The 27375-nt window shown below is 47.2% G+C and overlaps 1 protein-coding gene and 1 long non-coding RNA gene across 2 annotated transcripts in view; one reads left to right on the top strand and one right to left on the bottom strand.

Annotated features, from left to right (window-relative positions):
- LOC101074143 (protein tyrosine phosphatase receptor type G) overlaps window positions 1–27375 on the bottom strand; it is a 142493-nt gene that overhangs the window by 102218 nt on the left and 12900 nt on the right. Inside the window, 1 exon segment of the mRNA XM_029826708.1 lies at window positions 16928–17038. Within this exon segment, the coding sequence (XP_029682568.1) occupies window positions 16928–17038 (111 nt within the window).
- LOC105417800 (uncharacterized) lies at window positions 25911–26581 on the top strand. Its single transcript, XR_965305.2, has 2 exons — window positions 25911–25985; window positions 26055–26581. It is a non-coding gene; the product is annotated as an uncharacterized lncRNA (long non-coding RNA).

The following is a 27375-nucleotide window of genomic DNA, read 5'->3' as shown; positions in this document are numbered from 1 at the left end:
GCTGGCTGGCAGCTGAGCCAACGAGTGTCTAGGTATCGGGTCTGGAGAGAGTTTGATGTGCATCAAAGCTCCTTTTAGAAGAGCAGTTTGTAGATGGAGGCTGCTAGAATCAGAACTTGGCAGTAGCCTTTCACTGATCCAGGTGGGGCTGCACTATCATCATCGGCCTCATAAAATACACCAATCCTGCTAATGTTTCTCTCTTCAGCTGGAAAGGTGACCAGGAGGACGTGACATGAGGTCACCCTCCACAGCCAGGAAGTCTAGTGTGTTTGGACCGGTGCAGGAAGCAGAGCGAGCTGGGCCGGGTCTTCAAGTAGACTCGGACTCTCAATCTCTTCAGGCCATGTCCATCCAACCAGACCTTTGATGATGTCATGTGAAACAGAGCAGCATAACCTTTGACCTGTTCAGCATCGTCCCGGTGACTTTGTTTAAATATTACTCAACACTCAAGAGAACAGATGAAAAATATCATTTTATGATAATTCTGGCACATTTAAAGGAATGTTAATTAATGTGTACTGTCCCAAATAATTAAATAAATAACCATTTTCTTGTGGACCCCGGTCCAACTTCTTGTGGACCCCGGTCCAACACTACTGACCACAGATGGTTGTCATGGTGATGGTTCATTGAGGCCTTTTATCAACCGCTCCCTGACAGCAAATGAATTTGCTGGTCCGAACAGCTCAGATCAGCCAAAATCAATGAGTGCTACCAAAGCTCCAACAGTATTCTCCTCTGGTGGTGCCGTCAGCCGGGAAGCAGCCGCCTCAGTGCGGTGGCAACAAAGGTGGTGGTGAACACATGTGGGTCAGCAACACTCCAACAATCCCACTCATTTATTATTATGATTTATTTTGCACTGATGAGCCTGAGGTCCTAATTTATCTGCTGCTGGCAGTTCCAGAGGGAAGCTATGCTGGCTAGCTCGTGTCTCCCACATATAAAGAGCTCTGGCAAACAGAGACCTAACCACATGCACAGCCATAATTGGCCCATGCTATTGGCATCTGAATGGAGAGAAGCCATGCATTGAAGAGAGGGCGAGAGAGAGAAAAGAAGAAGAAGGAATCAAAAATTTTGAGTCAAGAAAAGGAGATCCTCCTGGTGATCAAGGAGGTAAAGTGGACCTCTGGCTGGCTGGCCGTCAGAGCAGACACTGCTTGTTGATGGCAGTCGAGTGGTTCTGCTTCTGGTTCTACCAGAACTGCACCTTCTTGGCATCATCACAACCTTTAAAAGGTTTTCACTCAAAAGAGAACAGCTTCAGCCCCCCTCCTCCCAGCCTCACCGGTATCTTTTCTCCCCTTTCATATTGCTGCTTCCCCTGACTGGAGCAGACCCACCACACAAGACATACTAGGATCAGACCAGTTTAGCTGATGGATCACAGTCTGCTGTTTTTTTAACAGCAGTTGGTTGTTTTTTAACTAGCAAAGCTGGAACCCAGTAGCTAGAGCAGTAATTTAAACTGGGGCATCTCCAGCCTGGTTCAGAGAACAGAGGTCCAACCCAGCACTGGGCCTGAGGACAGACCGCTAGAAGAATTATTTAATACAAAAGAAACCCGCATGGAAAATCAATTTTCCTGAACACAAGTGTTCTTTTACATTGTGTTCGTCTTGAGGTGTTCTAAAGAAGAATATACCTTTAAATTCCCAGAAACACCATTTCTTTTTTAGGATGGCTTTCTTAGGATTTTCTTCCATAACATTGAAGTTAAATTCAGATTCAGATTCAGGTCCTTTATTATCCCACACGGGGAAATTTACAGTGCAACAACAGCAGAGCACGCAGAGAAAAAAAAGATAAAATCGAATAGAATAGAATTTGGAATATACAAAGAGGATGTATATTTACAATAATCCAGGTAAATGGATACTCGGCCCCTGTATACCTGTACATAGTGCAGAGGGTGAATACAATATACATATCAGAATATATAATATTCAGATTGTGCTAACGGGCGTTATTTTTATTGTGCAGCCTGACAGCGGCCGGCAGGAAAGATCTGCGATACCTCTCCTTCGCACAGCAAGGGTGGAGCAGCCGTTCACTGAAGGAGCTGCCCAGTGCTGTCAGGGTGTCCTGTAGGGGGTGGGATATGTTGTTCAACATGGATGACAGCTTAGCCATCATCCTCCCGTTTCCCACAACCTCCACCAAGTCCAGGGGACATCCCAGGACAGAGCTGGCCCTCCTTACCAGTCTGTCCATCCTCTTCCTGTCCCTGTCCGTGATGCTACTGGACCAGCAGACAATCCCATAGAAGATGGCTGATCCCACCACAGAGTCATAGAAAGTCCTCAGGAGTGGTCCCTGCACTCCAAAAGACCTCAGCCTCCTGAGCAGGAACAGTCTGCTATTGCCCTTCTTGACAAGGGCGTCTGTGTTGTGTGTCCAGTCCAGGTTATTGTTTAGGTGAACACCCAGGTACTTGTAGGACTCCACCACGTCAACATCCGTTCCCAGGATGTTCACTGGTGCAGGCGGGGGGTTGTCTCACCAGCGGAAATCCACCACCAGCTCCTTGGTTTTGCCAGCATTGATCTGGAGGTTGTTCCGCAGGCTCCAGTCCACAAAGTCCTGAATAAGTTCCCTGTACTCCGTATCGTCCCCATCAGTGATGAGGCCAACAGCAGCAGAGTCGTCAGAGAACTTCTGGAGGTGACATGAAGATGTACTGTGTGAAAAGTCCGCGGTGTAGAGGGTGAACAGGAAAGGAGCCAGAACTGTTCCCTGCGGGACACCAGTGCTGCAGAGAAGCCAATCTGACTGGGAGCCCTTCACCCTCACAAACTGTGGTCTTTGTGTGAGGTAGTCCAGAATCCATGTTGTGAGGTGGTGATCCACCCCAGCTACCTGCAGCTTGTCCCCCAGCAGCCTGGGCTGGATGGTGTTGGATGGTGAACGCAATGGAGAAATCAAAAAACATGATCCTCACAGTGCTTCCAGCCTTCTCCAGGTGAGTGAGGGAGGTGTGGAGGAGGTAGATGACGGCATCGTCCACCCTGATGCTCGGCTGGTAGGCGAACTGCAACAGGTCCATGAAGGAGCTCACCAGTGGGCGCAGGTGGGCGAGGATGAGCCTCTCCAGCATCTTCATTAGATGAGACGTCAGAGCCACCGGCCTGTAGCTGTTGAGCTCCTTGGGGTGCGGTGTCTTCGGCACTGGGACGATGCAGGATGTCTTCCACAGCTGTGGCACTCTCCCCAGCTTCAGGCTCAGGTTGAACATGTGACTGAAGATCCCACACAGCTGGACTACGCAGGACTTCAGGAGCCTGGAGCTGATGCCATCCGGACCCGTTCCTGGCTCTGTTCTTCTTCAGGGCCTTCCTCACCTGGTGTGGTGTGAGAGACAGGCTGGAGCAGGGAGGTGTTGGTGGGGGGGATGGGCATGGGCCAGAGTGTGAAGTGTCGGGAATGTGTGAGCTGAAGTTCATAAGAGAGGGGGAGGGGGGACAGGAGGAACAGTCTATTGGGGGCACAGACAGTAGCGGGAGTAGCAGCAGAGGAGACTGGGCTGGGGGAGGGGTTTTTCAAATCTATTGAAAAACAAGTTCAGGTCATTAGCCCACCCCCGGTCACCCACAGGTTGAGACTTCTGCTCCTTGAAGCCCGAGATGGTCTTCAGTCCCTTCCATACGCCACAGATGTTGTTCTGTTGCAGCTGGTTTTCCATCTTCCTCCTGTAGTTGTCCTTCTCCTGTCTGATCTTCCTCCTCAGCTCCCTCTGCACAGTCTTCAGCTCTTGTCTCCAGACACAAAAGCCCTCTTCTTCTCCTTCAGGAGGGCCTTTATGTCTGGGGTGATCCAGGGCTTGCTGTTGGAGAAGCTCCGTACAGTCCTGGTGGGTACGGTGTTCTCCACACAAAAGTTAATATAGTCTGTGATGCAGTTGGTGAGATTGTCAATGTCCTATTCATGGGCATCGCTGAATACATCCCACAGGGTTGTGTTGAAACAGTCTTTCAGGGCCTCCTCGGCTTCTTCGGACCATTTCTTCACTGTGCGGGTGACAGCAGGCTGCCTCTGCACAAGAGGTTTGTACACAGGCTGGAGGTGTACAAGGTTGTGGTCGGCACGGCCCGGGGGAGGGAGTGGGAGAGAGTGGTATGCCTCCTTGGTGTTGGCATAGAAGAGGTCCAGTGTTTTATTGTCCCTGGTGTAGCATGTGAAATACTGGGTGAATTTGGGCAGAGAAGATGATGGAGAGGCATGATTGAAGTCTCCAGAGATGAGGAGGAGGGTGTCAGGGTGTCTGCAGCCTGCTCACTGCTGAGAGCAGGACATCACAGGCTGCATCTGTGTTAGCAGAGGGGAGGGGTGTACACAACCACCGCAAGGGCATGTGTGAATTCCCTCGGCAGGTAGTGAGGCCTCATGCTAACGGCTAAAACTTCGATGTCCTTACAGCAGTGCTGCTCCTTGATAGTGATGTGCCCAGAGTTACACCATCTATCGTTCACAAACACTGCCAGTCCTCCTCCCTTCCTCTTACCACTCTCCCTGCTTCTGTCGGCCCGTAGAAGAGTAAATCCGTCGAGTTGTGCGGCCGTGTCCGGAGTTAGCGCGGTTAGCCAGGTCTCCGTAAACAGCAGCAGGCTGCACTCCCGGCACTCCCGCTGATGCCGGGTCAGCGCCGCCAGCTCGTCCATCTTGTTGGGGAGAGATCTGACGTTCCCCATGATGATGGAGGGCAGGGCGGGCCGATAGCGTCTCCTCCTGGTACGGCGCTCGACCCCGGCGCGGCAGCCCCGTTTCCTCCTCCTCAGCTCGGGGGGCACAGCTGATCCCTGCTGTAAACAAGCGAGCCGCGGCTCTGCGATGGGTCTCCGGACGCGGTATCGAAAAGTGAAAAAACAAGTAGAGCCACCAGTGCAAACTCCATAAGTCTTACATACAAGATAAATGAAACAAACCGAACGCACCAAAAACAAAAGTAGTAGGTGCGGAAAAATAAGAAAAAAAGTAAAGAAAAGCTCGAAGGTGAGCAGGAGCTGTTGTTACAGGCTGCCACTCGCGCAGCGCCAGTCATAATGTCTGTCTGTAATGTTACAGGCAGAAGCTCCAGTTGTATTAAACCTCCCAGAGGACAGATCTGGAGACCCACAGGGAACAAATGAGGAGACGAACAGAGCAGACGAACAGCAACAGACATCAGAAAGGTGCAATGTTTCCCAGTCTGCAGCCTTGGCAAGGATGGCTTTTTTTTCCTGATATAAAACCGAAACTTAAAAAAATCAACACGATTCCAATCAAAATCCACTCAGGCGTCACATAGACACGCCTGTAAGCTCCACTTGCTGGCAGCTTTTAGGTGATCCACGCCCACATCTATTCATGGCCGCTGTCTGAGGCACAGCACCTGCAGGTCTTGACATTCAATTTCTGTTTGCTTTGAGAGGAGCCTCTACGGCTCCAAATGTGATGTGATTTGCCCCAACAGGGCCGACCTCTGACCTCACTGTCCCGGTGCAGTTGCTGTGTTTATCCAGACTTCAGACTATTTAACAGCTGAGTGATTCTCCCTCCAAATCTGCTCAATTATTCAACAGCCTCTGTGTGTGTGTGTGTGTGTGTGTGTGTGTGTATGTGAGTGTGTGTAGATGCTTCATATTGAATCACACAATACACATTCTAAAAAGTGAGTCTAAAATGATTTCAGTTAGGGGAGGGGTCATTAAATGTGCCTATCACAGTTTGATGGGGGGAGGTTACAGCCCCCCCAAATAGTGTCATTTGCATCTGCAACATGCGGGGAGGGGCGGGGTCTAGGCCTCTGCCACCGAAGTGCAGGTATGAACATGCTTCAAGCTTTATTACCCGAGAGCGTTACAGTAATAAAAGCCCAACTTTCGTCGGGGACCTCATCGCTTCTGCTGCTGCTGAAATTAGCCCTGATGTTCCAGGGTTGCTCTTCTCATCCTCAACGTACACCCGTGTAAAAGATTAAAGTCTCCCCAGAAAGGATATTAAATGGAGTCGGGTGACCCCTCGTAATCCCAGAACAGTCTGTTTAATCAAACCTGAACCAACACTTGATCTTTTTTTCCCCTTCTGAACGCTTAGAGGACCGGAACTCTGATCCGTTCACTTCCAGGCCGATCTGGATCAGACCACGTCCAAAGTCTTCTACATGTTCACAGCTCAGATTCTTACTGCCGTGAGCATCACATGTGACTTCTTCGGTTTTAGATAACGTTAGCGCTGGAATACGTCTCTAATTGTTGCTGATCCAGCCCTAAATACATAAGGCTAGTCTCTTCCTGCGTACATTAACAACACTAATCTCTGTCCGGGTGTAAGATGGCTGATGAAGAACCATGTCTTCATTTACTCTTTGGTTCATCCAGGCAGTGCCACACAGATTTCCTTAAGCCGTTACAGATATTTTTACTCTGGTAGGTTTGGTTCTAATATGAAAATCAGACAAATCCGACACTGAGCTGCGGCAGTGGTAGCACATAAAGAACTCCAGGAGCCTTTTAACTGAACATGTTTGGAGCGAAACAACTTGTGTCGCTATGTGTTATCATCCACACAGCATACACAGTTAGCTGTGATGCTAACCTGGACCTAGAGCAGATAATTTTGGATTTCTATAGAATCCAAAATCAACTGTGCTAACTGTAAAGCACATGACTTGTTTTCCAAAGCAGATCTCATATTTCTGGGGGATAAAGGCCGCCAGGTTCTCCTCCTGAAAGGTTCCTTCAGTGTGTGTGTTAGCTGGCTGGCTAACAGGAAGTCCCTGTTTCAACTACGGAGAGCAGCAAAGACCTCTGGGAAAAAAGGGGAGGGGGTGTTGGCTGACAGATCTGCTTGAGCCATAAATCACCCACAGAGCAAACCCAAACCTAGAGATGACCCTGCAGAGGACACACACACATACACACACACACACCGGAGGATGGGTTCTGAGAGTGTTCAGACTGATTTACAAACATTTTCAGACTGTTTCAGCAGTTTCTGAGTCCAGCAACATAGCTCCTCTTGTGCAGGAACGGCTTAATTGATTTATTTCTGTCGGAGTTCAAAGGGAAAATTAATGCGTTTTACATTCTTTTTCTGAAATTAATTCACCATTTGATTCTGTTTTTTGTAGTCAGAACGTCTGTGGCCCTGTAGACCTTTAAGAGTCTTTTCTATGTTCCTGCAGGCCTGAATGAATAATTTCATAATGGTTGACACCATGATGGTGAACAAAGCAGAGATGACTGAAACAATCGCTCCATCTTTCTGCAGATGTGATCCACTCCTTCATTTTCTGATGCACACACACACACACACACACACACACACACACACACACACACACACAGACCCTCCATCAGGCTGGAACCTACTCTACCTCTGCTGTGTGTCCTCAGGCCTTGTTTGTCCATGTCAACGCTAAGCTGCTTGTCTCGGGGTATACACTCCACGCCGTCACTGTGCGCCGTGTCGGGCATAATAAACAGTTTGCGAGCCCATAAAGCCGACTGCTGTGAGTTTTAGAAAGCAGAATAATCTGCCTTGAGCCTCTGTGAGGGATTTACTGTGTGTTTTGGTATCTCTGCCTGTTTGCGTCCCTTTTTTTGCTCTCCTTGCGGTGGAAACTGATACCACGAAGCTAATCCTCCACTCTGTTTGCTTTGTATGCAGTGTTTGAGGTGTTTAATCAAGTTGAAGCTCACCTCATTCCAGACCTCCAGTCTGGTGGACTATGCTAATAATACTGCGTCAGAGTGCTGCTATGCTCTGTGTCTCAGAACGGATCGCAGTTAGCCGAAAACAGAGTTGCAGCTTTGTATGTTTGTGTTGTGAAAGCTTCATTTGACGGCTGACAGTTCTTCTCATGTCAGTGCTAATGAATGCTAACCAAGATTAGCATGCTTATCTTTGCGGATAATCTGTGCTAATTGAGGAATAGCATTTTCACTGTGTTGATAAACAACTACAACCTGAAATATTGATTAAACTGGATCTTGTTCTTCGACTGTTGCAGCTGAATTCTCTTGAGGTCAATCACAAAAGGCTGTGACTGTCGAGTTGCAACAGAAATCCTAGCTATGTTAGCAATATGCACAGCTGTCTCACAAACACACGTGACTCAACTGACTGATTTTACTGATGTGCAGAGAGGATCTATGGAAGGCCGATGCCAGCAGAACCCTGAGCCCTGAGCCCTGACGGAACTGATCCGCTCCAGCTGCTCAGGCAGTGAAACCAAAGGCACTGTAGCAGGAACTGCTTTGATGCTAGCTGTAGCCAAAAGAGGAAAGAAGCAATTCTCCTCAAAACAAGTTACTTCCTGAGTTCCAGAAGAACCTGAGTGATATGTGATATTTCTGGAAAAAAAAAAACGGAGATCACTGTTGGAAAAAGAGGAAGAGGAGTGTGGCAGCAGGACCCAGGAATGGTCTTCAGCAATGCTCTGCTGACAGAAAGCCAGCAGTGGTGGAATGGACATTTGTTTTAAGCCACCTGATCTACGAGTGTCCGAGAAATGGGGGTCCAAATATTTGGTTTCCTGTTTTCAGTAAAAATTGTAAGAGCACTTCCAGTTTCCTGGACAAACAAGTTGCCCTGCCGGAGGCGCGACCTGGTAAAAGCCGGCAGCAACGCCGCAGGGATCCCTCCTGTATCTGTTCAGCGGGGACAAGAGCGCTACAATCCTAATTCAGCAGCGGATTAGCGGCACAGGGATGGAGTTAATTTACTCAACATGCAGAGGAGCTCAGGGGGGATGATCCACAATCCTGTTTGCTCTCCACATTGGGACATATGGTGGCCAGCTGGGTCATCCACACAGGGTAAACGGGGTCTGACCCCAGGCCAAGCAGGACCACACACAAACGTGCACACTCTCTCCCCCGCCGAGCGTGTTCAGGAAGCGACCCCGCCGTCCTTGCGCCAGTCCCTGGTGTAATTATGGCCCTTAAAGATGAAGGATCACTGGCTATTAACTAATCAATAGAAACCATTGAGGTGGGGGGAGTGTGGGGGGGTGGAATCCATCCATTTTCCAGAAGTAAAAATCATTATGTGATGCTGAGCGTCTTGTGTGCACCACAGCAGCAGCAGCTGTCACTTACGTGCAGTGGTGTTGGAGCTTGTGCTGTAAAACAATCTGTAGCTTCTGATTGGTTCCACGAGTCTATACGTACATATTTGGCCAGAATATGGGTGAAATATGAAGAGACTGTTGCTGTGATCGTTAGCATGCTAACAGAGGCTATTTGATGGTGTCAGAAAGGAAAGAATAAGGAGAGCAGAACCTGGTTAGAACCAGACCAGGAAGCATGCTGGTTTTGCTGGAAACATCTGTCTTGTTGCTCAACACAGCTGCGACATTCAGGAAAACTATAACAACAAAACTAAGATGCAAGACCTCTCCGGAAATCTTCTACAATAATCTCAGTCTATCAACTAACCGCCCCAAAACGGTGGATAGAAGTAAGTTTGAGTTCGTATCGTATTCAAAGATATGGTGCAATGACTCTCCACTCCTGTGAGGGGCACTTTTGGGAATCTTCCACATGTGCGAAGCCCTGAAACAGGTTTCTAAAGTCTGAAATTGAAAAGATAGACAGAAGACTTGGCCTTCTCAAGTTTATGGTAACAATTGCTAGCTTCCTTCAACCATCAATTTCTTTGGCTAGAAGAAAGAGCTGAGTCACACATGCTTATCAGTTACGACGGTCTCCTCACACATGCGCTTCAATTAAGCTTCTTAACAGATGAACATCAGCATGCATGCATTATTACACACACACACACTCGCACACACACACGCGCGCATGCATTTCCGACAAAATTTCCGGCCAGCTGGCAGCTAACAGGCAGTGTGCTTTGGCTAAGCCGCCACCACTGCCATTGTCATCTATCAGTGCTAAAACAAATCCTTCAATCCCTGTCGATACAATATTTATCCTGGCTGCAATCCTGCCGTGTCTACATGCTCATCCGCCGCTTTCGCATCTGCTCTTGACTTTCTTTGCAGCTAAAGCAGGATGATAGATGGTTGGACAGCTGGATGGAGGTGATTTGGCGATTTAAGGGCCAATTCTGGGCACTACAATTGGTTCCTGAGCGAGTAATACATCAAAAGGAATTAAAAGGTGATTGCACTGTGTGTGTGTGTGTGTGTGTGTGTGTGTGTGTGTGTGTGCGCGCGTGTGTGTGCACAAAACAAGGAAGGAAATGGGATCACGCACGTGGGAGGGACGGATTAAGATGTGGACAAAAGACGCAATTGTGAGATAAAAAAACGATAGGAATGAGAGAGGGGGAGGTGAGTTTCAGACACACACACACGCACTTACATCTGCGGCCCACCCCTTCTCTGTCATTCAGCAGACCCTGGAGCTTTACCTCCTTCTAGCTGTTGGCTAGATCAGGACAGTGATGATGGGGTTTCTGCTGGGTTTTTTTTACTTCTTCAGCTTTCTCGCCACCATGAGTCGCCTAATGACAGCCGTCACCGCCTGAAGAAACAACAATACTCTCTGCTGGACTTTGCTGCTCCTTCTGGTACCAGCAGCAGGACGAAGCAACCTCATCAACAAAATATTGTGAAAATGAGTGTGGTTACCTGGTAACAGATGGGAGAAACTCTGACAACACCTCAGAGGTGGGCAACACAGGCAGACATTGCTCTGCACAGGCGTGTGTGTGTGTGTGTGTGTGTGTGTGTGTGTGGGTGGGTGGCTGGGCGGTTGCTAGTTAAGCATCTATCTGTCTTGATTGCACCTTCTGCACCAGCATCGGGACTGTACAGGTCAGCAATTGAGGTCAGCAGGGGTGGGAGAAACAGCCAGCAGGAAAACACAGAAAACAGCCTAATCCATTAGGAACAGAGCTGGGGAGGTCAGGAGCACCTCAGGGCTCCAGAACACCAACACCTCCACCAGCCAGAACCACCCAGGTTCCACCCACCTTCACACAGTTGAAGTAGCAAACAGCTGCTGCAGAAAACCACAGTGACCTTAATTTATTTCCCCTTCCCAAAGGTGGAATTCTGCACAGCTGAAGCTTTGCCTCTGGAGTCTTAATCAACCCCTTCCACCACAGCAGGATGCATCCTGGTTTAAGGAGACTTTGAGGTTCCTCTGGTGAGCTACTGTAGACTGTAGATGGTTTAGAATATGTCGTCTTTCATTATGTCCATGAAAGCGTTTGGTCCCTCCTTAATGCCAGACTTGAATGCCAGATGCCAGGAAGCGTCCACTTTCTGATGCTACAACCTTTTTAAATGTTGCCGTATGTTTCTTACAGTTCAGCAACGACCATCAAGGACAACCAAAGCTTCCAGGAAAGCAGAAGAGAGCCTCATTGGACTCACCAACACTGCTCATATTCTGGTTCCTTTCTTCATTATATCAAACCCTACGGTTATTCAAGAACCTCTTTAGTTTGAATATTTGGAATCACAACAATCACTTTATTCATAGACACAATAATACTGATTAGGGGATTGTGGGAGTTTAGGAGATAGACAGCTACAAGGAATAAAGATCTCCTCTGTGTCCTGCAGCAAAGCCTGCATCCTCGGGAGCCACAAGATGTGATGGATCCTGGAAGCTCCTGCGAGCTGTTCTGATGGTAGAAAGGACAGAGACTTAAGGTCCTATCTCTACAATGATAATAATAGTGATATAATAATGAATGAATAGAAATAATAAGAAGACTATAATTATAATAATAGAAATGGCAATATAATCTTAACATGATATGATGGTGATAAGAATAACAATAATATGCACAATCCATCAGTGCTTTAAATAAAGACCTCAGTGTGTTCTGAGTTCTTTTCATGCTATTTATTTCTGTCTATATTTGTCTGATGTTTGTAATGAACAAACTCCATGATGACAGTTTGACAACCAAGAGATTTATAATAACTTTTGTAGATGCTTCATTTCTCTTTAGACGGAATGCACTGAGGAGAGAGTAGCACTGTAGCAAGACGGCCACCCTGAAAGTAGACAGGGTGGCAGGTGGCAGCGTCTATGTATATATGTCCACGGTAACACCGAGCAACGCCAGCAAGGACCTGAGAGCAGCAACCTCTCAGTCCATCACAGCTTCTCCCTCAATTGTGCTACACACACACACACATAGCATAGCCTGCCACAAGCCAACAAATGCTGGTGCCTACGGGTGTCTGCCACATCCTCCCTCCTCTGGAATTATGGGTAAATACTTCCTTCGTTCATTGCGCTGTTTATGTCTGTTAATTGACCTCCGTTTGGGGAATAAACAATAATGACAACCAAAGAACCTGTTAGCGTTCACGGGCATGATTATGTTGCAACGCCTGGACACTTTCTGATTCCATCCCTCATCAAAGAGGAGCCCAGCAACACAAAACCAGCACAACACACTGATTCCCACACCACTGGCTTCATTTGTTCACACTAATTATGCTAACGTGTGAAAGTAAATGTGCTAATGACTCATTAATGCAAAAAGCAGCGTTAACTGAAATTACCAGCTAATGTTCCTCTGAAAGCTCCTGTTTCTTTTCATCGGGAGGCAGGAGGCCAAGGTTCCTCATTGGTCTAGGCTAATAACATCACTGATGAGGAACAAAAAAGCTAAAAGTTTTCTGACGCCCATAGCTTTGGCTAACAAGGTTGCTGGCACCACTTGGCCTCTCTGTTCCCTCACAGTGAAGAACTCACGGGCAGCTCCGCTTCGCAGGTACCCTGAACCTTTGTGAGGGCCAGCGATGAATTGTCACCACTGGAGCCTCAGCAGGTGATTCACTTCAAGATGAGGAGGTGGGGACCGGAAGGAAGGTTGACATTTTGAAAAGAGATGTTCTTCTCAGAATTGCTTGAAGGCACAAAGACCAGGCCAAGACCATCAGAGTGCCAGTTTAGTCTTAAGTGCTGAGAATATGTGAGATTTTGTCCCATTCTCAGGCTGCAGAGATGCAGTTTCCCATTTGCTTTGTTGTTCAGCAGCAGCAGCAAGGCAGCATTTGTTTGATTGACAGATCTCCTCTTCTCTCCAGTTTGGTTTTTCTGTTGGATTCCGAAAGAAAAGTTTCAAGTTGGCTGCTTGATGAATTGGAAAGGTTTATTTCTGTACATGTTCTGTATTATTTGTTTAGGGTTATTGTCCAAATATGTCGGCCGTTGTCCATTCAAGTTTCCCCTGAGATGTTTTTAAGACACAAGGCCTCATCCAGTTACTGCTCATGGATGTGGGTGTGGAATCCTGTGATTGAAGTAGCTCTTAGTGATGTCGTTCGAAGGAACAACGTCCTCGACGTTTTTCTTTTCCTTTATTAAAAGTTATTCAGGAAGCATCTGAGGTCTTAAGATGCTCCTAAAGGTGGAACCTGCCAACAGGAGGACATTTAAGAGAGTCTTCAACAGCGGAGATGATGGAAGGAGGGACAGATATTCTCCTTAAGTGATTTAATAGGACGCTAGGACACTAGGGAAACCACACAGCAAGTCTGCCTCTGACCTTGAGCCTTGATCCCAGCACTGGATTTCCCTCTAGCAACTCTTTGTTGTTCACCTGTAGCTCTGCTCTTCTGCCCAGTTCAGCTCACATCAAATGCTTTTACCAAGCTGGCGGTGATTACAGTAACGGAATAATCATCAGGTTGAGGCACATTCAAACATCTGGATCTCTGTAGTGATTAATTTTGCAGTTTCATCATCATGACATTGTCAATAATTTCATGACAACTCATTTCTCTATAGGGATTCGAGTTCTCAGTCAATAGGAGAGGGTTTGTTTTTGTAACAATCACTTACAGCTTTTAGAAGACCATGTTGCCTAGCAACAGGCTCAACCACACCTCCTCACTCAGGCTTGCTCTCAGAAACTTCCTGAATTAAGCTGATTCTCCCTGGGAATGTTTAGGCTACGTTAGGAGCTCTGAGAGTACTCTGAATACTGGACTCCTGGCTAGCACAGGTTAACCGCTTTCTAGCTCAGCTGATTGTGTAGCATATGTGATGACAGGATAAAGAAGTGGTTTTACAAAGATGAGAAGTTGTTTCAGTGTAGAACCCCCAAACTGCAGCAGAAGATGCAAGCAACTAGCAACCGAAGTCCATTTGACATCAACCCCCGATGAGCATCAGCTCCGGACTCCTTCAGATTTGGAACTATCCTTTTCCTTTAAGGGCATCAAATCAATTCTTCTCTTTTTCTCTTTTGGGGGGGGCGTGGTGAGCCAGTTTCAGCCCCCATTAGATGCACAGACACAGACGTAATCACAGAGAGTACCTGTATAATGCATCGGCCCGGACACCTCGCACGGAGGAGTGGGCAAGTTCCATTCCATTAATCACGCAGAGGACACGCAAACATGCTAGCATGTGCAGCCGCATACGCTCATGAGGACAGGACATGATGACACTAGCAACTTTAGACGGGAGGATGTGTTGATTGACTGCAACTTCTCACTGTCCTCTGCATCCCTCAAGGTCATGAAGGTTGTCTTTAGATGTGCTCCTCCTTCATGTCACTGCTGCCGCGGAGCGGCACGCCACTACTAATCAACTGCTCTGCTGTGTTTTTCTTCTCAGTGCAGCCAAATGGGGCCACCTGCCACGTGTGCTGGGCCAGAACATCTCTGCAGCCAGTGATGGTTCGCTGTAGCACATACTGGATAACAGGCCTCCAATCTTAACCAGCCATGACAGTACATATAATTACTCTGGGCTAATATTAGGCACAACAGCAGCATCTAGCAGTAGCAGACAGACTGAAATGATGGGCAGCTGTGGCAGATGTTACCACTAATGCTACCTTAGTTTGGTGTAACTATTATAGCTGGTAAAAATATTACGGTAAAATTTATTTAATATGTTTGGAAAATGTTTTTTTGTGAGAGCTACTCTATCGCCAAGCTAGCTCATCAGTATTAGCATGAGATTGGAATTGATTGAGCTCAAGGATGCTGACAAACAGACGCTTAGGATGAGCACCGATTGCTACCTCCTTTCTGCCTGGATAACCAAATGGGTCGTTGGTTCTAGAGCAGCAGAATGTCTCTCCAGTCTTCAAGGCTGCCTGGATCAGGTCTGGAACTGACCAAAAGGCCTAATGACCCCAAACTGGCCTTTGAGCTGTGACACTTTTCAGGTGAGATCAGCTGCCAGTGTTGCAGCGGGTTGGGAATATTTCCCAAATTGACTCAGCACTAAAAATAAAAACACGAAACAGGTGAAGGTGGAGAAGAAATACGTTTTCCTCTTCAAGTTGTAGCAACAAAAGACTCATCTGAGGTTAAACAGGCAACGAAAGAAAAAGCCTTCATTTGAAACCTTCATTTGAAAGTTTGCAGCAGCAGGAGTCAAAGTTTCAAGGGAGAAAAGGTCAAGACCAAAGTCTGACGAGAGATGAAAGCAGAAGGAGCCAGAAGGAGAACCTTCTGGTGTTTTCCTCAGATACCTCAGATTGAACATGGATTGAACTGTCTCAATGTTGCACGGTCGGCTTGGACACCAGAGAAAACTAAGACTGCTTTCACAGGCGTCGGCAAAGTGCTCAGGAGTTGGCCGTCGAGACTTAAAGTGCTAGAAGCACCTTCACCACCTCCAACCTCTTCCAAGCACCAGATTCCAGACCCGGATCGAAGCACCGACTGCGGTCAGATTAGCCTGATTAAAGACCGTTTGACAAGTCCATATACCCACACCAGTATAGTTCCGTGGATTTACTGGGACAGTACAAAAAAGGCTAATTGTTACATTTTTAGAGTGTAACAATATGCACCTTATTCAGGTCAATCCAACTTTAGTTAAGCAGACACTCCCGGTGGACACAAACTCCGCCTCTGTGACCGCGGAAAGTGTGAGGGACACAATGGGACCCAAAGGCATCTGAGGATCAAAGTCAGTATCAAAAGAGATGTGCTACAGTATCGCACCATTGTTTCCTGTCCTCTTGCGTGGATTCCGACGCCATTACATCAGCATCTTATGTAAGAGCTGCGATGAAAGTGGGCTGTGGGGGGGGGGGGGCATCAGGAGATCGGAACATCAATGACAGCCATGCTAACTCCATTCTCTCACTTGTTTGTTTTCATCCCCACAAGCTCCGGCGCGTTTGCAGACACAAGGGCGTCCAATTGCAGGTCAGACCAGCCGGTAGAAATGTTGAAAAAAAAAAACTAGAGACACGTTTGGAAGCTCAGGCTGTGAAAGATTAATGCTGCTCTTCTGAAAACACCAAAGAGGAGATGCCAGAAGTGTCCCTTCTCCTCTGAAGAGCTGGCAAAGTTTGAAAAAGAGAAATGAAATAAAGTGAAGAGCTCAGAGACGCTAGCGGGCTAATGGAGTGTCGACTAAAGCACTCAAGAGAGCGAGAGAGAGGCAGAGGTGGGTGTAGAGAGTGCTACCAAGCCCAAACAGAGTCACTCTTCCAGGATGTTCCTGGCTCTGTTTTCGTTACTTCTCATCTGTCACAAGTCTTTAGATCATGACCCCTATGTAGTGTTGGTTGAAGACCAGCGTTAGAGTTGGGGTCAGCTGGGGAACGAGTTCAACTCACAGGGTTTGATGCTTGGTGGTGGGCGCTAGAGGGCTGACTCCAAAAGAAACGTTAGCTTATGCGACGTTAGCTCCACCACACAGCTCTGCCGCTCTGACTGAACAGTTTGTCCTCTTGCACGGTTGCCAGGCAGCATCGGATGGGCTCATTAACAAATGATCAGAAAAGAAGCTGAGTTTCATCTCAGTGGGGACGAGTCTAGTGCAGCTTTTTAGGCTTTTACTCACATTTCCTTCTGCTGATCCCAACAACATGTTGCTAAAATCACTTAAACTCTCTTGCTAGTGAGAAGCTACAGAAGCTAGCAGGGCTGTGATCGCTGCAGTGAAAACCCTGTTGGGACAACTGAAGCCAGCCCACCTCTGCCCACCCTCAAACAGGAGGAACTGTGAATGCTGACAAACACCTGAATAGGCCCAGTAGTTCTCCGCTGCTCTCCGCTGTCTCGACCCGTCGACCGCTGCTCCGTAAAGGCCCGGGATAGTGGCTCTGGACTCAGCTTGGCTTCCTGTCAGAGCTGTTGGGGAGTAGAACACACAGATGTTAGCAGAAAGACTGAGCTAGCTGCCATTCAGTTAGGTTAAGCTGCTAGTTTTTATGTTTGAATATAAAGTGTGTAATAGTATAATACCAGTTATTTTTGTGGAAGGATTCACTTTTACCAATGACGCTAATGCAACGTTTTAAACATTGGAATTTGCTTCTTATGTGACCCAGAGAAGTTTCCTGCATTCACACCTCAAAGCTTTAGGTTAAAGTTTGAATTTTTAGCTCCAACACAAACTTGACGTGGTGGGTTACCAGATGAGGACTGACAGTTTTCGCTACATCAGCAGCTGACATTAGCTAGCAGCAATTACATTTTTTACAACCACGGCTGGTGCTTTGCTAGCCTGGAATGTTACCTCAATAATTGTTCTGTGTGATGTAAATCTTTATGTAAGTGCACATTAGCATATGCTGGCAGCCACAGGAGGCACAGTTATATGTCACATCTGAACAAAGCTCAAAGAAAATATTAGTTCTCAAGCCTTTTGCAAGGCATTGTGGGGGATGATTAAAAGCCCCCCCCATCAGTGGTCCTGCGTCCTGTTTTTATTCTTCGGCATGTCAGCATGGCTCCTGCCTGCCAATGCTGATAGAAGCTCTATGGCCTCTCTATGAATTACATTATTGATTCCCAATACTGCCCAGAACACAAATGGAATTATGCACATCCCCCCCCTCCCCCATCCTCTCCAAACACATCTCTCTTCTGTCTCCAGTTGTCTTTGACTTCTTTCATGAATTTGTCTTTGACTCTGCCCCCCCCCCCTCTTCAACCCTCCCATTCTCCCAAGCATCACCTGACCTCTCTTCCAAAAATGCCACAGTCACGGCACAGCAGAAATGGCAGGTGGAAAGGTCACGACCAGGTTGATCTTCATCCAGTGTCTCCTCCTCCTCAGTTGGACTCTTAGCTGTTTAGCTGCTGCCCATGTTGGGCAGCTAACATCATCTTTATTAGCAAAAATGCTAACTGTTGTGATTAGCTCTTCCCTACTGTATCCAGATGGCTTTAACAGGAGATCATCTATGTTAGCATAAGTTTTCTCCTAATCGAGATCAAGTGAAATCATTTTACTGATTTAAATACTGTAATTCTTCCTTCTCTGAGCTTTAATTGGTTATTCTTGCCAACCTGATCTGTTTATTCTTGAGTTTTATTCCTTGTTGACATTGACTAAAGTGAAAACAGAGATGAAGGACAACACAGGGGATGAGCAAAGAGAGGAGGAGGAGGAAAAAATGGGATAGAAGGAGACAGCAGAATGGTGGAGGAAAACCTGGGAGCACAATGGTCCTGAAGCATGAGGATATGAGGAAGAGGAGAAGGAGGAAGAGGGGGAGTGACACTGAACTGTGATCAGAGTGAAAATGAGAATGGAGATGATTTCATGTTAGCTATAGCTATAGCTAACATGAAATGCCCCCCCACACACACACAGACACACACAGTCTCACACAGCTCTTTAATGTCATGGAACTGTCCCTGCAGACAGGCCCCGCCCTTCCCTCTCACCCTGCAGATCATTGATTGGTTGTGGATTGCAGCTGCAGACTGACGCCTCTCGCGCTCTCCTGCTTGGCTAATTAATAGCCAGTGTTCGATGAGACAAGGTCAGGCAGCTCAGAGGCTAAAACACGACACCTCTGCAGGGACACCACACACATGCAGCTAATGGACTCCACCCACCAACACCCCACCAGTCCCGCTGCCATAGATCCCGCCCCTAACAGACCACGTCCCAACAGGCCACGCCCCTGACAGGCTCAAATTTAGCCTCGTTCAGATGAGGCATCGTTAGTCGAAAACTCTAGCGTTTGGAGCCTGGTGACACCTGACGACAGACCGACCAGAGCTGCTCCAAACCCGATTAAGGCCATTGATCGCTGCAGTCACCAGCGACTGGCATACCTTGAGTCCTGGACACTTCAGGAGGGGGCCGAGCGCTCTGATGGGGGGGTCTTTTCTGTAAGTGGGCTTGAAGGTCATCACATATGAAACAAGCTAACAGATGGTGCTTGAAGGAGTAACCGCTTTTCTCTTAATAGCTCGCCATCTCCTCATGTGACATTTCAATATTCACACACTGGTCTTCACCGTGAGGGCTGTTTTTAATGTCCAGGCTGGGTAAAATGTCAGAGCCGTGTAGCTGTTGTGAGGGAAGGAACATCATGCCAGCATGGCCCACAGTATCGCTGCGGCCCCGTTTCAGCCCCATGCCGGGTTGAGAGGCGACAGACATCGCAAAGACTGGGTGAAGTCATGGCGGTGAAGATTTAAATATCAGAAAACAGGTTTTCATTTCATCATCCAGCCAAACATCCAGATGCCGGTAGGTCTAGATGAAGGGCACAGAAGAACAAAAAGAACAACGCTAAGCAGAGGAACCGCTGGTCTTCTGTTCATGCTCAGTGGATCTCTTAAATTCGCAGATACGCGGACGCAGATGTGACCTTCTTGTTTTTGTGCTAGCTTGCCGCAGGGGCTTGGCATTTAAACTGCAGCCTAATGCCAAATGTGCATTAGAGTCGGGGCTAGGGAAAGCGGGTGTCCGGCCCCCGGGCGAACCCACGGTTCGCCACCATCCACTGCCTCGTCCCATGGACTGGACAGCTGCGGGGGTGGATGTGCTGCTCGTGTTCTTTCTACCCATGTTATGCAGGTAAACAGCAGCCCTGCAAGTTAGGCTGCTGTTGGGTGGACGAAGGAAAGTGTTGTAACAGAGTGAGTGTGTGGCACGATAGACAGACACAGAGAAGAGCGGGTCCAAGAGCACCTGAAGGAAGAGCAGAGCTCTGGACGAGGAGGATAATGGAATGCACACTTGAGCTGGTGTCACAGCCGAGATAAGCGAGGCCAAGCAGATGAGTGATCGTGAATCGATCTGCTCCGCTCACCGTCACCAAAGGTTGGACTTAGCGGGTCAGCGCTGATTTAATGTGCCTCCAGCAGCCCAGCGCCAGCCTCACCAGGACCAACTCTCTTCTTTCATCCCATCATTCCCACGCCATTCCTGTCAGGATCAGCCAGCAGAATTCCACTAATGGAGCTTTGTGACCTCCCATTGATCTTCCCGTAATGTCTCAGAGCACCGTAGTAATCAGAAAAGAAATAACAATAGTAATAATTATATTTTAACTCCGTTGTCCGTTTCTTCTCCCGTCACATCCCTGGTGGAAGGCTGCTTGAAGAGCTGGTTCAAGAGCTGCAGGGTGGTGAGGCGGATATTCAGCTGCTTCAGATGGGTTCACACCTTGTTTGAGACGAACCCAGAGAAAAACCCTCCTGGCCAGTGAGGGGCTAATCCGGAGATTAGGGAGTCTGAATGCCATGTACGGAGCAGAAAGAGAACTGACCAGGGTTGGCACCAAGTCCAAGGGACAGTGGGAGTGTTTGCTATCAAAGAAGCAAAGGACTCTGGGATACATGGCTGCAACTGGAAAAGGTCAGTGTTCCAAGGGGAGAAATCTGCTTCAACCTGCTTCTGACACAGTGTGTGTGTGTGTGTGTTTGTGTGTGTCTGTCTGTCTGTCTGTCTGTGCCACATATGAGACCCAGGGAGAAATGAAGACATGGTAAACCTACCACAGGACCTCGCACCCCGTTCTGGTCCCATCACCGCTGACTGAACATGTGTACAAAATGATGGATCATGATGAGTCTCCCGCACACACACTTCTACCAGTGTTTAATGGTCCAATCCCATTGAACCTACATTCAATCTACACATTTCTGGTACAGCAGCACTTATTCAGCGGGTGGGTTATTACCTTCTAATGGAGTTGGTGCTGATCTGAAAGTTAAATCTGAGATGAATCAGTGAGTGAGTCAGGAGGGAAAATTGATGTATTTAACTTCATCCACTCATCCCAGTGACACTCTGAGGGAGGGAGGAACAGACAGAACAGCAGAGGAAAGGTCCCTGGAGGTCTGGACCAACACACTTCCCTCAATGCCATCCATCCATCCATCCATCCATCCATCCATCCATCACTATTTGTAATGTTACCAGAGCACCAGTCACCCGATGTATTTTCTGATGTTCTGTAATGTATGTGTGACAGCTGGTGGACCATTGGCTCAAACTCAAACACATAGGAGCAGGAAGCACCCTGAGCCTCTATCTCCAGGAGGACCAACCAATCTCACGCTCACACAGCCAAGACGCAGGAGGGACGTGAAGAAGATGAGGATGGTTCTGGTAGGAATCCACATCAAAAGCCAGTCAGAGTGGGAGGAGAACAAAACTGAAATGAAAGCAGGTCCTCCTTGTCCTCCTCTCTCATATCTTCTCCATCTGGCCTGAGGAATCTGGGTAGACCACCATGTGTGTTCTTTAACAACACATGGAGGCACCGGCTGTTTCTGTTCCACCAACAGGCTGTAGAACTTACTCAGATCTGACTCACACCAGAGCTGGTTGGATCCGACCAGCAGTTCTCCTCATGCTGGTGGGTGGGTGGTCTGGATCAAACTCTGCAGGAAAGCTTCCATTTAAAGCAAACACATTCCAACTTCCTGCTAGAAGCGTCACATGGAGCGATTGTATGTTTCTGGTTTGATAGCGGGTGGCTGGCATTCTGCTCTGACTTAACGCAGTCAAAACTGACCTCCACCAGGAAGCTGGTGCGATTTATCTCCTGAGCTCCAACTTTGAGCCTTTTTGCTAATTGATTACGGTTTATGACTATTGAATGGTCGGTTAGCTTGGTCACGTCTTGTGGCACCTTGGAAAGGTCAAAAAGGTCAGCTGATGTTGCCAACATCCATTTCTCCAGTGTTCCTCACCCTTCCAGACCCGGTCTAACCACCCTGGAACTGGAATAAACCCACATTCCCAGTGGTTGTATGAATGTGTCTTTTCACAGAATAAATGGCTTTAGCTTCTGTGCTGGCAGAGCAGTTTCCTTCCCAGTAAATCCAAATATGGTTCAAAAGGAACTTATAGGCAGTAAAGCAGCCACTTTCCTCATCATTTAATGAGAGCGCCATAAAAATATTTAAAGAGCTAAAAGTTTAATTTGACTCACATTGACCTGTGCCCAGGTTATACTTGCAGCTTTGATTTGTATTTTATGGTTCTGGGAGCTCTTTAAAAGTGCTGTTAAACTGGCTGTAGTGACACTAAAGCAGAGAGTTGGAGGTGCAAATCCCAGCATTCTCAGTAAAGCCATCAACTCTAAGGCTGGTCAGAGCCTTTTAGAACAGACTTTGTTCAGGAGGTGTCGGATGCAGAACTGCAGGGATTTAAACTCCCTTCCATCTGTTTTGTTCTGTGCTGAGTGTGTGAACAGGCCGTGTGCAGACTGCAGCTCTGCCTCTTTGTTCTTGCTGCTCCGTTTGATGCCAAACATGCGTTTGAGCCCAGCAGGACCGGCGAACCCAACAGGCCGGCGGTGGAGAAGTGTAACTAAAACATCCATAAATACCACCTTCGTTTAAATACAGGAGAGATGAATGCTGGGAAAACTCTTTTTCCATCTGTGGATCTTTGAAACAGATTCAAAACTCTCCATCTGCCATGAGTGTGTCAATCAGAAGATTCCATGAGTCTAAACTGGCAACATACCCAGAAATTTGCCATTAACTTCTTTTCCGACGGCAACGAAAATGATTAACTCACTAAAGAAGTCAAACAAAGCTAAACCAGATAAAAAGCAGGTCCTGACCAGCAGATCCATCTGTGCACAGGTACGACGTCCTCTCGAGATGGTCTAGGCCTGTTCCACGCTAGTGTCTTAACACATGTTAGCCTGTGTGTAACGCAAGTCACGTGGCCTAAGTTCAGTTTTTTAAAGACCAGACAGGTGCATGACCCTGACTTCCCAAAGGTCATTTACAGGCTGCTGTGCTGAATCTAAAAGTCATTTCCATACGGGCTCCAATGGGGAAAAATATCAGGGCAGGTCCAAATCCTCGGGCCATTGCTGTTATGGCTCCAGGCCAAGAGAATTCATTGGGCCAGATTCACGAAGCGTTCTTACGAACAAATTTGTTCTTAAGTCCCACTTACGAACAGTTGACGAAGATTGTGGCATTCACCAATTTCTTCTTATCCGGGATTTATTCGTAGGTAAGAACAAATCCTACGAACACTCAGGAGTACTCTTGCGCACATTTCAGTGCCGACATGTTGGTATGGTTGTGTTTTCTTCTCTTGTGCAGTTCAATAAAATTCAATATTACAATGATAATTCTGTCATATTTATTTATTTATTTGTTTATTTCCTATTTTTGGTGATTTACGGAGAATTTTAAAATGACGTAAATGTGCCAATGACTTAACATTAATCAACCAAATTGGAAACCATGCCAAAACTGTCTTTTTATTTGATTTTATCTTGATTTATTTTATTAGGGGATCGAGGGTATGCCCTGGCTCCCTGGTTGTTGACACCACTGACCAACCCTCAGACTCCACAGGAGTTTTATTCAATCAGATGCATGCGCGCAGTCGCTCCACCATTGAACGCACCATTGGCATGTTAAAGGGGCGCTGGATGTGTTTGGACACAGAGCCACAACCCCGTGAGGATGTGCGTCCTGACGCAATGATGGGGCCAGACTGCAGGCACGCGGTTCACGTTCGAGCGCGATTAATTGCCCGTTTGTGAATAAAATGCATTATTGTCACAATCCGAGCACAGCTTTTACACGTTTATTTTTTTACATTCTTCTTTTTTTTACATTCTCGTTGATTTCTTTAAGCGTGTTGGCTATAGTCATCAGGGTTGAGGCAATTTTATCAAGCGTGTTAGCCATCCTTTCTTGATTGTTCAACACGGCGTCAGAAATCAGGCGTGGAGAGGCAAGCTTTGGGCATTTCGCTTTGGGCATTTGGCTGCTTTTTGCTCTGTCTACAGGGTCCTGCTGCAGTTCCTTTTATGGGCATTGGTGGGCGGTGACTTATGCTAATCATATGTTAATTAGACTCACCTGGCACGCGCTTTCAACTTACGAACAGATGGCATTCATCAATCTAAGAACACAGCTGCGAACAATTCTGGGGCTTACGAACGCGTTGAGGAATCCGACGTAGGGTTTTCTTAAAAAACTTCTTAAGGACAACTTAAGAAAGAATCTAAGAAGATTCGTAAGAACATATTGGTGAATCGGGCCCATTGTTCTCACCTGGAGTCTCTACAAAGCTTTATGGGTAAAAAGGTGAAAAACTACATGAAAAGTTGACATTTCATTAATGAGTGTTTATATCCGATGATAGAAACTGCACAGTGTTTAAAAAAAAAAGTCCCAACGCTTTGCTGAGCAATCAGCGATTACCCAGCACTGCACCTTTTAATGCTGCCTGATTTCCATAATGGCCCCATGGCGCCCCAGTATTGATTACAGCTTCCAGCAAACCCTCAAATACCAGCGGCACCAAAACTCAATTTCAGGTTATTGAGCCAATTCTCAGAGATTATGCATACGGAACCTAAGAAAAGAGCCATGAGTGAGGAAGACGGACAGCGAGAGACAAATTAGAGGACTGGGAAGAGACACGGCTGCCTGGCTAAGTGTAATGAAGGAGAACAAGTTGAGTCTGATTGGAGTGGAGCGAGTTGAAAGAGGTCCTTTCTCCTGCAGCCGTAGCAACCCACAACTCTGGTTGTTCTGCCCGGCCCACCGGCCCGCTTGTTCTCCCCATGCTCCCAGTTTAGCACATTTACTTTCCCAGGACTTAAAAGGACTGATGTAGAAAGCAGCATCTTAGCATCTTTTGATATTTGCACATGTGGGACAGAGGTTATGTGGGGACTCAAAGGTGCAGTTGCCATAGCGATGACGATGAAGGCCATTAGCGCGTCCGCACCAGAGCAATTGAAACGAAAAGTTCAGGCATTCCTGTGTCAGAACTCCCCACGGAGACGCAGGAGGAGACCTGGATTAGGTCTTTTTAAAGGATGAAGTGGCAGAACAAGAGCAGCATCATCTCAGGTTACGTCGTAGCTTCGACCTTTTCGGCCTCCTGTGAACTATGTCCCATCACACAGCTTTTCTCCCTTAACGTGTCTCTGATCTGATATCCTCATCCAGCCTTGATGAGGCTGTTACTCCTGGGGGGATCTTGCCCTTTGCCCTGGCAACAGGTCTACAGCAGGAATCCTGGGACTCAAACTAAGATGGGAAACCCTATGGTGAGCGCTGCATGGTTAATGAAAATGAAAACAGTCCAGTCAGCTGGTTGCTGATGTTGGTGACATGAAATAGGCCAGCAAGTTCAGAAAATCACATGTTGGACATGCATCGATACATTTCCAATAATTATTAGTGTTATTAGTCTGTCCCAATAGATACTGGTGTCCACAAACAGCTGTGTACCCCCCCCCCCCACTTCTCTGGTTCAGTCCATTGCACAGTAACAATGGCTATTGACTGGATGGCACGTAGAAAAGTGGATGAGGGTTCTATACCAGTGTGTCATCATGGTTGTCTCATCTTTGGAGATGGACGCCTCTGCGGTGACTCGGCGTCAATGACTGAATTTACCTGTCCGTCTTCAGCTGGAGGTTAATTCTGAAGTTTAGCAGAAATGTGCCAATTGGGAATGTGCTGATGGCATCAGTGAGTCACTTTGGCGACCATCTGACACTACAACCACGCTGGGTTGAGCTTCTGCTCTGTTTTTAAAACAGGACTCACCCTAAAATACACAGCTGACTTGTTAGTCATTTGATGCTGATCATGCAGCCTCCTGCACCTACTAATCTCTTACACCTCAACAACGTCAGACTGTTGGGGTCCAGGGTTCCAGGTTGTGTGTTGCTTGCTTTTTCCTGCAGGGGGGGTGGAGGAGCAGGTAATTTGCTCCAGCTGGCGCTGCAGGTGAATGCACCTGTCAGCAATCTCCATCAGCCGCGTATTTAAGGATGGAGCGCCTGTCTGCCAGCTTCGGAGAGTTATTGTATTTACCATGGTAGATCTGACTCCTGTTTCTTTGTTGTTTTTTGGAACTTGTTGTAATGCCTCTCCCTGCTTTTTTGAGGTTTCCACGCTGCCCTGTTGGAGGGAAGAACATGCTAGACCTGACTCCCATGTTTGCTCCACGCTGGAGCTCTCTGTGCACCCCGGAAAGCTGGACAAGTGCTTCCTCTGTGGTCCAGGAGGACTGTTGAATTGATCTTTTAATAAAGACATTGCTTTGGACATTATTCCCACTGCATTTTGTCTGCTTTTGGGTCCAGGAAAAAGCCGAGACCTATCACAGACTTTCTAAAAAATCTCCATTCAAGATCACTGGACCTCTATATTTTTGAGATCTTTCATAGATATCACCAATCCCAGCACCTCCTTACCCTCACAATCCCAGCCAAACCCCTGAACTTGACCCTAACATTGTGCCAGGCCAAGTTAGAATTGAAACAGCTTTGAAGTTTTGAGACAAAATCTCCTCATTTTACTTGTAAAAAGTGCATCTTTGTCCATATTCAGTAGCATCTATATAAGAACACACACACACACGGTTCATTATGATGTTGCTGGGGTTGCTATCTAATGTAGTCATCAGAAAAATCTCAACATACTAATTGGCCTATTAGTTTTGGCAGCAGCCGTGGGGGAGGGTCCTGCATCCATTACGTCCACTCTGACTGCTAGCCGGCCAGTCAGCTGATCAACTGGGGTGTGGAGGATGTGGGTTACAGGAATGAATCAGGCAGCAGTGGCACCATTAGCCAACGAAAAACAATCATCCACACGCTTTCTGCCTAATGGAACGCCCCCCCGCCCCTAGACAAATTACTCATAAGTGTGTGAGGAGAAAGCCGGCAGTTTGTATTCAGCTCATGGTCTTTGATGAGCGCTCAGCACCGCCTTTATGCTAAAGCGCCCTGTCACACACAGAGCAGCTGCACTGGGGTTTTGAGGCCATTTGTCAGAGAGCGTTAAGGCCTTTATTTACAGCTTAGTGTCCAGTTCCAGCCAGCCAGCCAGCAGCTGAACTCCACAGAGGACGTATTTACTGGCTGTATCCCTGATTTATATTCATTTCATGACAAGCACGACAGGGAAGAAAAAGAGGCTGCTGCTCGGATCAAAAGGTGATGATGATCTGTTAAAAGGAGTTCTAGCCTTCATTCAATCGGTGTTATTGATTCTGGGTCTGTTTGCTGTTATTCATGGATTGGGGCTGAGGTGAAGGTGAATAAAAGCAGCCCGAAATCACAACGAAAACAGGAAGTGGAGACGAGTCGCGGCACAAAGATAAATACCCATGTTTCAATAATTGAGCTGACAGTAAAGAAAAAGGATCTCCTTAGTATAGCTATGGAATATTTAACATATTAGCATATCCACTCAACTGTATT

This window comes from Takifugu rubripes, chromosome 19, assembly GCF_901000725.2.
Source record: "Takifugu rubripes chromosome 19, fTakRub1.2, whole genome shotgun sequence".
NCBI lineage: Eukaryota > Metazoa > Chordata > Actinopteri > Tetraodontiformes > Tetraodontidae > Takifugu > Takifugu rubripes.
This window is presented reverse-complemented; position numbering and strand designations above follow the sequence as displayed.